Here is a 16,705-nt window from a genome sequence, read left to right on the forward strand (position 1 = left end):
TTTTCCTATCAGTATGTCTTTGTAGAAAGGGAGGAAATCCACGCAAATACAGGGAGAACATACAAACTCCTTACAGATGTTGTTCATGGCGAGATTCAAACCCAGGACTCCAGCGCTACAAAGCTGCAGTGCTAACCACTGAGTCACCATGTTGCCCCTGTCTACAGACAGTTGTGATGCAAGCAGAGGGTGAAAATATCATTCACTTTTAAAGGGGCGTCATTGGGTCGCAAGTCCACAGGAGAGCCAGAGCCCTTGTAGCTGTCTGTAGGTAAATTGGATTTTCATATCCATAAAATGCCCCCATCAGTCCCCAGTGGGGCTCACACACATATGAACAGCACAAAAGCTCCATACAGATGCTGCCTGTGGTCAGATTAGAATAAAGGACTAAAGCACTGCAAGGCCACAGTGCTAACCAGTGAACCATTGTGCTGTCCTATAAATAGTTTAAGAGGATATTGTCACTCCTTAGGTAGAGACCACCATATAGGTGTGTGGAGACTTATCAAGCCATTTGTGCTCCACTGTGAGGAATCATGGGAAGAATATGCAAATCTGTCTCCCATGATGTTAATATAGGGAGACATTGCATCAGTCATGCAGCCCACTATGGGGCGCTCCCTTTAACATCATGCCCGACCTTCCCAGAGGCCTTTACTGCAGTGATGTGGGATTTTACCAAGTCTGTCTCTCAGCTGAGGACAGCTGTTTCGATCTGATTGGATCTCTTCAGCCCGGCACAGAGAAGACTAACTTGGCAGAGGTGAGAGGCTTCAGACCAGGTTAAGAGGATATTGTCACTCCTTAGGGAAAGACCACCATATAGGTGTGTGGAGACTTAACAAGCCATTTGCGCTCCACTGTGAGGGATCATGGGAAGAATATGCAAATCTGTCTCCCATGATGTTACCTCTCACCTCTGCCAGGTTAGTCTTCTCTGCGCTGGGCTGAAGAGATCCAATCAGATCGAAACAGCTGTCCTCAGCTGAGAGACTAACGTGGTAAAATCCCAATTCATTGCAGCATAGGCCTCTGGGAAGGTCGGGCATGATGTTAAAGGGAGTGCCCCCAAGTGGGCTGCATGACTGAGGGACTGTCTCCCTATATTAACATCATGGGAGACAGATTTGCATATTCTTCCCATGGTACTATAAATAGTCCTATTTATTTGAAAGCATAACTCTTCCTATGCATGTTGTATGACCACTAGGTGGCACTCCAAAGAACTAAAAGTGATCAAAGTTTAAATGACTTTCGGAGTGTCACAAATAACCTAATAATTGTAACCTTATTAGGTTCACTATCTACTATATTTGTTACAGCTATAGGTGTCACAATACAGAATATGGGCTGTGATACAGATACTTAGTGTACAGTAGTATCATGATTCTCAATACCAAAGTTATATTTTATCAAAGTAAATTTACAAAAAAAGTTAAAATGTGCTAAACAAGCACCTAAATACTAAGGAGCACTGCCCCATTACTTCTATAGGAAAGCACAACTGTTGATCTCAGGTTCTGATAAGGGCTGCACTAAAGGAAGTGCAATTTTTGGTTTTCATGAACTTCAATTATGTATTATATTAATTAAAAATGTAAAATGACATAGAAGATAGAAAGTGTGAGCTGTAATGTCTGTACTCCACTCATTTACTAATATTTCACTTTCACAGCTCCGGAAGCTTCACCGGGATGGAAAGTTATATGAAGAACAAAAGGTTGGTATTGTGAACAAATGGAAGGATGATGGGGACAGATATTTAAAGGAACACTTCACAATTTTCTTTAGTATATAGTGTAACATATGATCTTATTACAGAATATTGTGGAATCTCCTGTAGATGCATTACATGTTTCTATAGTGGATGTGCCATTTCTGGGTTGTCCACCATCTTGATTTCTTTCCTTCTCATCTGATTCCTATAATGCAGCCTACATGTCTTATAATGCCACGGGTTTGCAGAGACAGAAGGGGCAGGGTTTCAGCAAATTTTATAGTTGCTGGAAATCTCTGCACCACTATTTATGTACCTAGGTTGTAGTGTCATTTGGTGGTCAACTAGCTGGAGAGACTGGTGCCTGCTCTTACCTAATGTTGTAGCCACAGATGGCAATGACTATATGCCTCCCATTTAAAATATAAACACATGTAGGACTAATGTATATGTCCTTAAGGAGTTTTCTTAGTCCCTTAACTCGGTCTACAGTCTCTCAGCATAGGGAAATTAGCCAGATTAATTTCCCTATGCTGTGCTGATGAGGTCCAACCAGATCGAAACAGTTCTGTCCACAGCTGGGAGTCTGTTCCTTTTGGGATAGATATACTAGTCTGGCAATAATCGCACATCATGGTATTAGGCTTACTGAAAAAGTCGTGCATGATGTTTAAGGGGGCTGTCCTAGAGGCAGTGAACAGAGATATTGTTTTCCTAATTACATCCTGGAAAAGAGATTTGCATATTCTCTGTCTTTCACTGTCAATTATGTAAAAACAAACAATACTACATCCTTGTCTCTGCTTGTCAATAATGTAGATATATTAAGTGTTATATATAATATAAATGACGCAGGCACAAATATTACTGCCTCCATATTTTCCTCTGTAAATGATGCCGATACGTAAAGTAATACATCCCTATATATCACTCTAAAGAATGAATACTGTTACCTCCGTATTTCTCATTGTACAGAATGCATACACAGATAATACTGCCTCCCTATATATTACTGTAAAGTATGTAGACAAAGGTAGTACTGCCTCCTTGTGTCTGTCTGTAAATGATTTCGAGAAAGTACTGCCTCACCATCTTTCCTATCTATTTTGTAGACGCAAAATGTTTCTTCCGCTTCTCTCTGTGAATTGCACAATCTGGGAATTATTTCCCTGTTTCCCTTCTTGTAATTGATGTGTAGACAGATAGTGCTGCCTCCCTGTCTCTCGTTCATGACTGCAGGAAGCACTGTATCGTCCTAACCAAGATTTAGGCACATAGAATAATATCTCCTTGTTTTCCCTGGTAAATAATGCACACACGGATGGTGCTGATCAGTCATATATAATATCATATGTATATGCAATCATATATAATATCATATGTATATGAACATGTAATTGTTAGAGATGAGCGAGTAGTACTCGATCGAGTAGGTATTCGATTGAATACTACAGTATTCGAAATACTCGTACTCGATCGAGTACCACTCGCTATTCGAATGTAAAAGTTCGATGCAGAACCATGCTATACAGTCGGCCAATCAATGCTGGTTCTTCTCCTACCTTTAGAAGTCTTCTCCGTGCAGCTTCCCCGCGGCGTCTTCCGGCTCTGAATTCACTCTGCCAGGCATCAGGCCTGGGCAGAGCCAACTGCGCATGTCCGCTTGTAGTGTGGGCCTGCGCAGTCGGCTCTGCCCAGGCCCGATGCCTGGCAGAGTGAATTCAGAGCCGGAAGATGCCGCAGGGACGCTGCACAGAGAAGACTGCTCGGAGGATCCAGCCTGACCCTCACTCGTGGACTTGGTAAGTATAATTGGATCGAATGTTGCCTACCCCTGAAACGAGCATTCTTCCCCCATAGATTATAATAGGGTTCGATATTCGATTCGAGTAGTGGAATATTGAGGGGCTACTCGAAACAAATATCGAACCTCAAACATTTTACTGTTCGCTCATCTCTAGTAATTGTTACTATTAAAAAAAAATAAAAAAAATCAGCATCATCTTACAAGGCTGTAGAAATGTAAGTGTAACAATATACCATTTTCTGTCAGCATGGCGCTCCCACCTGGAGAGGGGGTGAAATGTTTGCAGGGTGTCAACGTAATGAAGAAGGACGTGGCAAAGAGGACGATATGCTGTATGATCTCGATTACTTCTTAACTGACATCTCCGACACTCTGTTCACCACCACTCAGAACCTTCCTCCTTCTTATCAATACCCAGATTTTGGTATGTGCTGCTTTGGATGTGTTTTTCTTATGGTTAATTTTTTTCTATAATCATGCAATTTAAAGGGAGACTTTCAGGACCATTATGCTGCCCTCTTTAATTTTCTGTATTTATATGCTAAACTGGATTATGGGGATAATGTCACTCCTTAAGGAGAGACCGCCTATTAGGTGTGTGGAGACTTATACAGCCATAGTCGCTCCACTGTAAGGGATCATGGGAGGAATATGCAAATCTTTCTCCCAAGATGTAAATAGGGAGACAGTGCCTCTGTTATACTGCCCTCTATAGGAAGCACCCTGAACAATTACTGCATAATGTGGGATTTTTACCAAGTCAGTTTCTCAGTTACGGATGGCCGTTTCGGTCTGGTTGGACCTCGTCAGCGCAGCATAGAGAGAACTGACTTGGTAGACTGTGCAGTAAATGGCCAGCACTGCAGCATGGACTCCAGTGATATACAGGTACCCCCATCCTCCAGCTCAGCAGCCACATAAGAGGTTCTCTGTATGAACAGTAATAGGGAAAAACCTGTCAATCAGCAGCTGAAGAGTAGGGGAAAAATTCATGAAGGCAAGCCATGTCCATATATCAGATTAGGGCTAATGTACTTCATTGATGCAGGGGTTCCTATTTGATGGCTTCCACCCACCACTAGGAAGAATTTAGGAGCTTATTGCAAACTGTGTTATTTTACAGTTCCATGGATAATAGTATACAGCTTCCTCTAAGATGTGGCTACAGGCAGCCAGCAAGTTAAACTTGTCCTTTACAACTTAATCCAGTCACCTCTGGATTTACATTCTTAACTACTACAGTGGCTTGCAAAAGTATTCATACCCCTTGAATTTTTTCCCATTTTGTCACCTTACAACCACAAACTTAAATGTATTTTATTGAGATTTTAAGTGATAAGCCAACACAAAGTAGCAAATAATTGTGAAGTGGAAGGAAATGATACATGGTTTTCCAAAATTTAATCAAATAAAAATCTGAAAAGTGTGATGTGCAAAAGTATTCAGCCCCCTGTACTCTGATACCCCTAAATAATAATACAGATAACAAAGTCCAGCTGTGTGTAACTCAGTCTCAGTGTATACCTGTTCTGTGATAGACTCAGTAGTTTGTTAGAGAACACTAGTAAACAAACTCCATCATGAAGACCAAGGAACTCACCAGACAGGTCAGAGATAGATAACATTGTGGAGAAGTTTAAAGCAGGGTTAAGTTATAAAAACATATTCCAAGCTTTGAGCATCCCAAGGAGCATTGTTCAATCCAGCATCCAGAAACGGAAAAAGTATTCTACAACTGCAAACCTACCAAGACATGGCCGTCCACCTAAGCTAACACTAACACAAGGAGAGCACTGGTCAGAGAAGCAGCCAAGCGGCCCATGGTCACTCTGGAGGAGCTGTAGGTAGGAGAATATGTCCGCAGGACAACTATAAATTGTGCACTCCAAAAATCTGGCCTTTATGGAAGAGTGGCAAGAAGAAAACCATTGTCAAAGGAAAGACTTAAGATGTGCTGTTTGCAGTTTGCCTCAAGCCATACAAGGGACACAGCAAACATGTGGAAGAAGGTTCTCTGGTCAGATGAGCCCAAAGTTGACCTTTTAGGTCTAAATGAAAAGTGCTATGTGTGGTAGAAAAGTAACACTGCTCATCACCCTGAACGCACCATCCACACTGTAACACATGGTGGGGATGGCATCATGCTGCGGGGAGGCTTTTTTCAGCAGGGACGGGAAAGCTGATCGGAGTTGATGGAAGATGGATGGAGCTAAATACAGGGCAATCCTGAAAGAAAACCTGTTGGCGAATGCAAAAGACTTGAGTCTGGGAAGGAGATTCACCTTGTAGCAAGACAATGACCCTAAACCTACAGCCAGAGCTACAGTGGAATGGTTTAGAGCAAAGAATATTCATGTGTTAGAATGGCCCAGTCAAAGTCCAGACCTAAATCCCATGGAGAATCTGTGGCAAGTCATGAGAATTGCTGTTCGCAGACGCTCTCCACCCAAACTGGCTGAGCTTGAGCTATTTTGCAAAGAAGATTGGGCAAAAATCTCAGTCTTTAGATGTGTAAAGCTGGTAGAGACATCCCCCAAAAGACTTACACCAGGAATTACAGTGAAACGTGGCTCTACAAAGTATTGCTATAGGGGGGCTTTAGACTTTTGCATGTCACACTTTTCAGATTGTTATTTGATTAAAATTTTGACAACCATGTATTATTTTCCTTCCACTTCACAATTATCTGCTACTTTGTGTTGGTCTATCACTGAAAATCTCAATAAAGTACATTTAAGTTTGTGGTTGTAAGGTAACAAAATGTGAAAAAGTTTAAGAGGTATGAATACCATTCCAAGGCACTGTACAGATATGATATACACTTTTGTGAAGGGTTTTTTTGGGATTAAGATACTGAATCCTGTCATTAGGTCATAAGTATTATTTTAGTGTGGGTCCGCACCGTCACCGATCAGCTATTACCTGAAGCTGCCAGAACAGCACAATGTACATGGCCGTAAGCAGTGGCTGTACTGGGGTCCTGCACTACTGCTGCCATTCATATGTACATCAGCTGATCTTTAGCGGTGCCACATGTCGGACCCCACTTACTGATATTGATGACCTATACTAAAGATAGGTAATAAGTACCTCAATCCCGGAAAACCCTTCAAATCATTTTGTGGCTTTATTTTTCCATGTAGTGATTTTTCGTTATTTAGTTGTGAATTCTCTTACAGATTATGTTGGGAATGCAGATATGATCCAACCAGAGCTGGCTACATTACAGCCTAGTCTGGACGACTTCATGGACATATCAGGTATGTTGAGACTTTTTTTTCTAGTCTTTTTCTTTCAGATAAAGGTAAACATTAGAAATCCATCAATTTGAAACATATTTTATTTTATTTGACAAAAAATTTACCCCAAAATTTTGTTTTCCAAATCAATGAAGTTATTTTTCATGCGTTGTAGAATACAAAGCTGATATAAGGCGTTGTTTAGATGTGGCAGAATTTTTGGGTTTTGCCCCACCACAAATACAAACGATACATGTGGAGGTGAATCTGCAAAAAAATTCAGACTTTAGTTTTAAAGGGAACATGTCAGTTATTTTTTCTACCTTAAACTTGCCCCATCGTGTTCAGTATCAAGTACTTACCGTACCTTTCCATTGTTGCCTCTTTGTAATCTCTGCTGCAACAATGTGAAGTTATAAATGTTTGAAAGCATAAAAAGTCATATGTAAGTTACCCTAAGTAATGGGTACCCTAAGTCATGGTGGGTTAATAATGTCTTCAGCCTAGTCAAACTGCACTAGTCAGGCCCCATTGACATCCACCTTCTATCGCCTCACTGACTGACGTCACGATGGAGAGGTCATTCTTACCCAAGATGCGTTATAAGGTTCCATTCACAAGGAGTTTGCCAAAATCCTCGCCAAAAAACTTTGTGTGAATGGCCCCAAAGACAGCGTGACTAGGCTGAAGCTGCTCCCTGCCCACCAGGACTACCTAGGGTAATTTACATATGGCTTTTTATGATTTCAGTTATATGAATATATGCAAATATAATATATTCACTTTGCTGCAACCAAAATATGACAGAATGGCCTACGGATAGCTCATTCATTAGTATCGTCTGGAAAACCTCTTTAACTACACAAACATTCTACATTTTACATTTCTGTAAAATTGATATTTTGGAAGGTGGGCCTGGTTAACCTTCCTGTATAATGGGAGAGACAGAAACTGAACCAAAAAACAAATTCCATCTATATGTTGTTGCAAAAAATCGATAGGTTGAAAATTGGCCCAGCCATAGGGGTTGATAGTAGAGATGAGCGAACAGTGTTCTATCGAACACATGTTCGATCGGATATCAGGGTGTTCGCCATGTTCGAATCGAATCGAACACCACGTGGTAAAGTGCGCCAAAATTCGATTCCCCTCCCACCTTCCCTGGCGCCTTTTTTGCACCAATAACAGCGCAGGGGAGGTGGGACAGGAACTACGACACTGGGGGCATTGAAAAAAATTGGAAAAAGTCATTGGCTGCCGAAATCAGGTGACCTCCATTTTAGACGAATAGTGGATTTCAAATCCGGGTCATATGAGAATGTGAACTTTGTGACTATGAGACAGGGATAGCTGTACAGGCAGGGATAGCTAGGGATAACCTTTATTTAGGGGGGAATGTTATTAAAAATAACTTTTTGGGGCTCTATCGGGTGTTTAATTGTGATTTTTGTGAGATAAACTTTTTCCCATAGGGATGCATTGGCCAGCGCTGATTGGCCGAATTCCGTACTCTGGCCAATCAGTGCTGGCCAATGCATTCTATTAGCTTGATGAAGCAGAGTGTGCACAAGGGTTCAAGCGCACCCTCGGCTCTGATGTAGCAGAGCCGAGGCTGCACAAGGGTTCAAGCGCACCCTCGGCTCTGATGTAGGAGAGCCGAGGGTGCACTTGAACCCTTGTGCACCCTCAGCTCTGCTACATCAGAGCCGAGGGTGCGCTTGAACCCTTGTGCACACTCTGCTTCATCAAGCTAATAGAATGCATTGGCCAGCGCTGATTGGCCAATGTATTCTATTAGCCTGATGAAGTAGAGCTGAATGTGTGTGCTAAGCACACACATTCAGCTCTACTTCATCGGGCTAATAGAATGCATTGGCCAGCGCTGATTGGCCAGAGTACGGAACTCGACCAATCAGCGCTGGCTCTGCTGGAGGAGGCGGAGTCTAAGATCGCTCCACACCAGTCTCCATTCAGGTCCGACCTTAGACTCCGCCTCCTCCGGCAGAGCCAGCGCTGATTGGCCGAAGGCTGGCCAATGCATTCCTATGCGAATGCAGAGACTTAGCAGTGCTGAGTCAGTTTTGCTCAACTACACATCTGATGCACACTCGGCACTGCTACATCAGATGTAGCAATCTGATGTAGCAGAGCCGAGGGTGCACTAGAACCCCTGTGCAAACTCAGTTCACGCTAATAGAATGCATTGGCCAGCGCTGATTGGCCAATGCATTCTATTAGCCCGATGAAGTAGAGCTGAATGTGTGTGCTAAGCACACACATTCAGCACTGCTTCATCAAGCCAATACAATGCATTAGCCAGTGCTGATTGGCCAGAGTACGGAATTCGGCCAATCAGCGCTGGCTCTGCTGGAGGAGGCGGAGTCTAAGGTCGCTCCACACCAGTCTCCATTCAGGTCCGACCTTAGACTCCGCCTCCTCCGGCAGAGCCAGCGCTGATTGGCCGAAGGCTGGCCAATGCATTCCTATGCGAATGCATACTTAGCAGTGCTGAGTCAGTTTTGCTCAACTACACATCTGATGCACACTCGGCACTGCTACATCAGATGTAGCAATCTGATGTAGCAGAGCCGAGGGTGCACTAGAACCCCTGTGCAAACTCAGTTCACGCTAATAGAATGCATTGGCCAGCGCTGATTGGCCAATGCATTCTATTAGCCCGATGAAGTAGAGCTGAATGTGTGTGCTAAGCACACACATTCAGCACTGCTTCATCAAGCCAATACAATGCATTAGCCAGTGCTGATTGGCCAGAGTACGGAATTCGGCCAATCAGCGCTGGCTCTGCTGGAGGAGGCGGAGTCTAAGGTCGGACCTGAATGGAGACTGGTGTGGAGCGATCTTAGACTCCGCCTCCTCCAGCAGAGCCAGCGCTGATTGGTCGAGTTCCGTACTCTGGCCAATCAGCGCTGGCCAATGCATTCTATTAGCCCGATGAAGTAGAGCTGAATGTGTGTGCTTAGCACACACATTCAGCTCTACTTCATCAGGCTAATAGAATACATTGGCCAATCAGCGCTGGCCAATGCATTCTATTAGCTTGATGAAGCAGAGTGTGCACAAGGGTTCAAGCGCACCCTCGGCTCTGATGTAGCAGAGCTGAGGGTGCACAAGGGTTCAAGTGCACCCTCGGCTCTCCTACATCAGAGCCGAGGGTGCGCTTGAACCCTTGTGCACACTCTGCTTCATCAAGCTAATAGAATGCATTGGCCAGCACTGATTGGCCAGAGTACGGAATTCGGCCAATCAGCGCTGGCCAATGCATTCTATTAGCCCGATGAAGTAGAGCTGAATGTGTGTGCTAAGCACACACATTCAGCACTGCTTCATCACGCCAATACAATGCATTAGCCAGTGCTGATTGGCCAGAGTACGGAATTCGGCCAATCAGCGCTGGCTCTGCTGGAGGAGGCGGAGTCTAAGATCGCTCCACACCAGTCTCCATTCAGGTCCGACCTTAGACTCCGCCTCCTCCAGCAGAGCCAGCGCTGATTGGTCGAGTTCCGTACTCTGGCCAATCAGCGCTGGCCAATACATTCTATTAGCCCGATGAAGTAGAGCTGAATGTGTGTGCTTAGCACACACATTCAGCTCTACTTCATCGGGCTAATAGAATGCATTGGCCAGCGCTGATTGGCCGAATTCCGTACTCTGGCCAATCAGCACTGGCTAATGCATTGTATTGGCTTGATGAAGCAGTGCTGAATGTGTGTGCTTAGCACACACATTCAGCTCTACTTCATCGGGCTAATAGAATGCATTGGCCAATCAGCGCTGGCCAATGCATTCTATTAGCGTGAACTGAGTTTGCACAGGGGTTCTAGTGCACCCTCGGCTCTGCTACATCAGATTGCTACATCTGATGTAGCAGTGCCGAGTGTGCATCAGATGTGTAGTTGAGCAAAACTGACTCAGCACTGCTAAGTCTGCATTCGCATAGGAATGCATTGGCCAGCCTTCGGCCAATCAGCGCTGGCTCTGCCGGAGGAGGCGGAGTCTAAGGTCGGACCTGAATGGAGACTGGTGTGGAGCGACCTTAGACTCCGCCTCCTCCAGCAGAGCCAGCGCTGATTGGCCGAATTCCGTACTCTGGCCAATCAGCACTGGCTAATGCATTGTATTGGCTTGATGAAGCAGTGCTGAATGTGTGTGCTTAGCACACACATTCAGCTCTACTTCATCGGGCTAATAGAATGCATTGGCCAGCGCTGATTGGCCGAATTCCGTACTCTGGCCAATCAGCACTGGCTAATGCATTGTATTGGCTTGATGAAGCAGTGCTGAATGTGTGTGCTTAGCACACACATTCAGCTCTACTTCATCGGGCTAATAGAATGCATTGGCCAATCAGCGCTGGCCAATGCATTCTATTAGCGTGAACTGAGTTTGCACAGGGGTTCTAGTGCACCCTCGGCTCTGCTACATCAGATTGCTACATCTGATGTAGCAGTGCCGAGTGTGCATCAGATGTGTAGTTGAGCAAAACTGACTCAGCACTGCTAAGTCTGCATTCGCATAGGAATGCATTGGCCAGCCTTCGGCCAATCAGCGCTGGCTCTGCCGGAGGAGGCGGAGTCTAAGGTCGGACCTGAATGGAGACTGGTGTGGAGCTATCTTAGACTCCGCCTCCTCCAGCAGAGCCAGCGCTGATTGGTCGAGTTCCGTACTCTGGCCAATCAGCACTGGCCAATGCATTTCTATGGGGAAAAGTTAGCTTGCGAAAATCGCAAACTGACAGGGATTTCCATGAAATAAAGTGACTTTTATGCCCCCAGACATGCTTCCCCTGCTGTCCCAGTGTCATTCCAGGGTGTTGGTATCATTTCCTGGGGTGTCATAGTGGACTTGGTGACCCTCCAGACACGAATTTGGGTTTCCCCCTTAACGAGTTTATGTTCCCCATAGACTATAATGGGGTTCGAAACCCATTCGAACACTCGAACAGTGAGCGGCTGTTCGAATCGAATTTCGAACCTCGAACATTTTAGTGTTCGCTCATCTCTAGTTGATAGCCATCTGTTTTTGCCCGGAGCCCCACAGGATGTAAACACCGCAATTTACAAACTTTCTGTCTGAAGCGCTGCGGGAAGAACCATGATGCATCGTCGCCGCGTTTTTTCCCGCAGAGCTTTTTTGCTGCAGGACGCCCTATGAGGCCTTAGTCTTTATCTGCTTTCTTCCCACACTTTGGCCTGCTGCAGGACGTTACCACAGTAGACCTAGTATGTGTGGCCTTAAGCTACATTCACATGATAGAGTTGCAAAACAGCTGTGAAAAGCAGGCAGCCGTTTCATGGACCTCCATACACTTCAGTACATGAAAGGCTCCATGAAAATAGGACATGACCTGTATTTTGACAGTCAATGACCATTTAAATAACAGTCATGTGAATAGTTCCCTAATCTTGCAGAGAACATAATACCGCCATGTGACGTCCATTTAAAAAAAAAAAACGGACATCACACCGCCATTATTCACTTTCATGTGAATATACCCTTAGCCTCCCTCTTGGTAATTCTCCCCCACGGGTTATACTCCAGTCATATTGTGTTTCCACTTATCTTTTCAGTAGTCTATATTAAGACCACAATAGAAGCTATGGGCAGCATTTCTATTTCTGGTATCGATTCAAAGTGCACATTTTGAAGAAATTACATGAAACCCAAAAAAGAGGATATGAGGAACACGAGGTTGTGTGAGTGGAAGTACTTGAGGAGAGGAAGAAATAACTCTTCCAGACACCCCCCGCCTCTCATATTTTGGAACTTTTCCATTGTAAAAGAGTGGCTGATGCAACTAGAACAGATTTTTACAACGCCTGTTTGTCCCTACATATTACCTGTGATAGTAAAATGTATTTAGTAATTGTATTGTGTTTTATATGATCTTTAGTAACATCTTTCATCAGAAGTTTTAAAAGGAGTCATCTTTAAAAAGGTTATTCTACTTCTACCTTTACTTCTTGTCTTGTCCCCGACTTTTTATGCAAATGATCCTCACGGAGCACCCCGGGCGTTCCCCAAGGCCCCCGAGCACGCCTCATGTCATGCCTTTAACATCGCCCCTCCACTGCTTGTGCTCCGTCTCTCCTCCTCCTTCCTGGATATTGGGATGAGCACTGGCCTCTGACGCTGCACTGTTCTAGTTGAAATCTCGGACATGCACAGAACCGCTCTGGTCAGAGTGTACTGCGCATGTCCAGCATGTCCATTTTGTTGTCGTCAACTACAGTGTACTGCGCTTGCAAAAGAACTGAGCACACCAAAATGTTCGCTCTGACATGCGCTGTCCACTCTAACTTGATCGATACTGCGCATGCCCGAGATTTCAACTATTAATAGCGCGTTGTCAGAGGCCAGTGCTCACTTTCAATGATAGACTCCCTGTAAGTGCAGGGTATTATAGGGCTTCGTAAGGTTAGGTTCTGGTATGAGGCTCTTACCCCACATTCATACAGCCAAGTTTCAGCCATGAGGAGTGGGAGCTGTATACCTGAAAAACAGAGCTCATATGCTAAAAAAAATTATGAAGAACTTAATCATCTTAAGGCCGAGGCACCACGGGTTGGAAATGCCGCGATTTGCCTACGGCGGAAACGCCATGGGAAAAATTGCAATGTTTTACAGTAATTGCAAAGTGGATGGGATTCATGCGAATCCCATGCTCATTTTGCGGTAAAAACCGCAGCGTGGACATGCTGTGAATCCCAAAACCAGCGCCATTTTGGTAATCGCAGCATGTCAATTATATCTACGGAAACGCCGGCGGCTTTCCCGTAGATATAATTGTAACAGAAAGTCCGCGGAGGAAAACTCTGAGAACTTTTTGTTTAAAGCACTGCGGGAAGAACCACAATGCATTCCCGGTCGTCCTGTGGGGCCTTAGACTAAGAATTTTGAACCAATTTATATTAACCAAAACAAAAGTTAAACATTTTTTTTAAAAAAACCTAAAAGTTTCAAGTCATACCTTTCCTTTGTTTACATATACAAAAAAGAAAAGAAACATATTATACAAATCCCCAAGATGTTAAAATATAAAACTATTTATCTCATATGGTGAACACCAAAGCAGGAAAAAGAATCAAAACTGCTGGGTTTTTTTTTTGCTATTTTCCTTCTCCACAAAAAATATAAGAAAAAGTGCTCAAAACATTAGACATTCCCCAAAATTTTCGAAATAAAAACTGCAACATGCCATGCAAAAGATGACACCTCGCACAGCTCTGTGTACAAAACTATTAAAAAGTTGTGGGTATCAGAACTTCGTGACAGAAAAAAAATATGTATTTTTTTTAAAACATTTTATAATTTTTTTTTTAAGCTATTAAGACATAACAAAAAATATACAAATTTTATATCACCATGACCGTACTGACCTGCACAATGCATGTAACCTGTCATTTTTACCACATAGTGAGTTTAGTAGAAACAAAATCCATAAAAAAATGGTGCAACTGCTGTTTTTTACATTTTCACCCTGATCTGATTTTTTTTTTTTTACAATTTCCTTGTAGCTCATACAGAAGAATCAGTGATGCCAAAAGTCATGTCCTCATATATTTATGTCAGCTAAATAATAAAAAAGTTATGAGCTATGGATGGTAGGGAGTAAAACATGAAAGCATAAAAATAATAATAATGGACCGATGATAAATGATGCCCACTTCCCTATGTGGCGCGTCAGACTTTGGAAGTGTGCCGCAAGTATAGTGCTATGTGCCTGCTCTTTACAAATGATGGCCCTATGACTCCCATTTCAGGTAATCCGGACTTTCCGGTGGCGTTGCGCTCTTCTTTTTTATGTCACCATGTAGGTTCTACCCCCTTACGCTTTAGACGAGTCACTTCATCTTCCTCTCTTCTCTCCCGCCCTGAGATCCTGACCGAAACCTCTTGTCCCGATACGTTGCCCTATCATTGGCAGTACTCCCAACTCTCCCACTTTTACTCCTCTTTGAAGTACTCGCGGGACCTCCATAGACCCCTACTGCCTTTTGAACGTCTCTGTATTGCCGCCTCCCCTCCCTCTCACACAGTCTCTCTTCTGTATGGTCTTCTCTTGGAGGGAACTGGGGATTCGCCTCCGTCGTTTACTGTTGGCTGGGAAAGGGAATTGGGAGTCTCATTCCCTCCGGAGATTTGGTCATCGGCCTTCCGTGCATACCATACTTTCTCTATATCATGTAGGGCGCAGGAGACCAATTACAAAATACTTTCCAGGTGGTATAGAGTCCCAGCCCACCTACACGATATTTACCCCTCCACCCCTGATACATGCTGGAGGTGTCTCTCTGATCGGGGCACGATGGCCCACATCTGGTGGGGTTGTCCTCTCCTGCGCCCCTTCTGGACTGGGGTTAGACAGGTAATCTTACGAGTGACAGGGATAGATTTAGAAGATGATCCTGCCCCGCTGCTTCTTTCCCTGTTTTCCTGGAAGTTTCGCAAATCCACCCGTAGACTTCTCGGATTTCTGTTAGTGGCAGCTCGCTCAGTTATTCCCAGGCTATGGAAGTCTACGACCCTCCCTCACTTATTTGCTGGTTGAATGAGGTTCTTGCCTTGCGCACTATGGAGACCCTGGTAGCTGAACTCCGACAGGATGATGTCAGGCATCGACAGACGTGGCTCCTTTGGAACCACTTCTATTATTCCACCGATTTCCGTTCCCTCTTTCCTTCTGTGTCCCCTGTGTGACGTCACTCTATGCGTCTTGTTTGTCCGATTTCTCCTTCACTTTATATGACGATTCATACCCGTATGTTTCGGGGTTTTGTATATGTTATGATTGTAGGATCTGCTGTGCCAGAGCGTTTTTTGATTTCTTGCCCATTTGCCCTTTCCTGCCACCCTTTTTCTGCCCCCCCCCTTTCCCTCCCTCATGTTCTGCTGTTAATTGACATTTCTGTATGCTACTGTGTCTCCCCCCCACACACACACACCTTTCCCTTTCTCCCCCCCGCCCCCGGTTTTGTATAAAAATTGTAAAATCTTCAATAAAACTTTTAATGAAAAATAAAATAAAAAAATATATATAATAATAATAATCCTGGTCCTCAAAGGGTTAAATTGAGTTTGTCAGAAATAACATATCATTTAATTCGGGGTTTTATTTTATTTTTGTTTTTATACCATCACAATGGGCAGATGTTATCCATTTTCTGTAGCTCACAGATCAGCTTTGCTGTGTGGACTCAGGCAGTGTTTGAGGTCTGTTCGGTCAGTAGAAACAGATCATCGGCTGTTCTGTACATTGTGTAGCTGCCTTTTATAACTTTCTTGGTGACTATGTAATGTATAGAGCTGTGCGCCTTCTGGTATTTTGTGCCTTGGTTTAATAAATCATAGGAATATTTCTTGTGATGTCATTTGTGGTTTCTAAATACACTTGTTGGAGCTACATGAGCCTATTTAGGGCTGGCTTAACCTAGGTTCATGCCTTCACTCAGTTTTTTGTTCTTCGGGTTGCTTGGGGACCTGAAAACCAGAATCCCAATCTGCATAAGGGTGCATTCACACAGAGGAAAATGGCGCTGAATTTGGTGTGGAATCCACGTCAGATTCAGCGCTGAAAAAAGCCTCCCATTTACTTCAATGGATTCATTTTTTGCTAGGAACCCATTGAAGTCAATGGGAGTTTTTTTTTCAGCACTGAATCTGACGCGGATTCCACACCAAATTCAGCGCCATTTTTCTCCATGTGAATGCATCCTATAAGGGTCTATTCACCTGCTCTGTTTAAATAAGGACTCATCTAAATGAAACAACCTGTCAGTAAAAAGAAGGTACAAATTCCTTAAAACTCCATGTAGCTGTTCTCTTCATTTACTGCGACGCTTATCTATAGTTTGGAGCCCATTAACCAAGTGGAGGCTTTTAAAGGGGTTGTTCAGTTTCAGCAAATGATTGTTATTGTTT

The 16,705-nt window shown here is 43.8% G+C and overlaps 1 protein-coding gene across 1 annotated transcript in view; it reads left to right on the top strand.

The window, feature by feature from the left end:
* Positions 1 to 16,705, top strand: part of MLXIPL (MLX interacting protein like) — an 85,486-nt gene that overhangs the window by 37,625 nt on the left and 31,156 nt on the right. Inside the window, exons 5-7 of the mRNA XM_075263929.1 lie at positions 1,679 to 1,723; positions 3,774 to 3,951; positions 6,707 to 6,787. Of these exons, the coding sequence (XP_075120030.1) occupies positions 1,679 to 1,723; positions 3,774 to 3,951; positions 6,707 to 6,787 (304 nt within the window). The remainder of the gene's footprint in view (positions 1 to 1,678; positions 1,724 to 3,773; positions 3,952 to 6,706; positions 6,788 to 16,705) is intronic.

Source organism: Leptodactylus fuscus, chromosome 2 (genome assembly GCF_031893055.1).
Source record: "Leptodactylus fuscus isolate aLepFus1 chromosome 2, aLepFus1.hap2, whole genome shotgun sequence".
NCBI classification, from domain to species: domain Eukaryota; kingdom Metazoa; phylum Chordata; class Amphibia; order Anura; family Leptodactylidae; genus Leptodactylus; species Leptodactylus fuscus.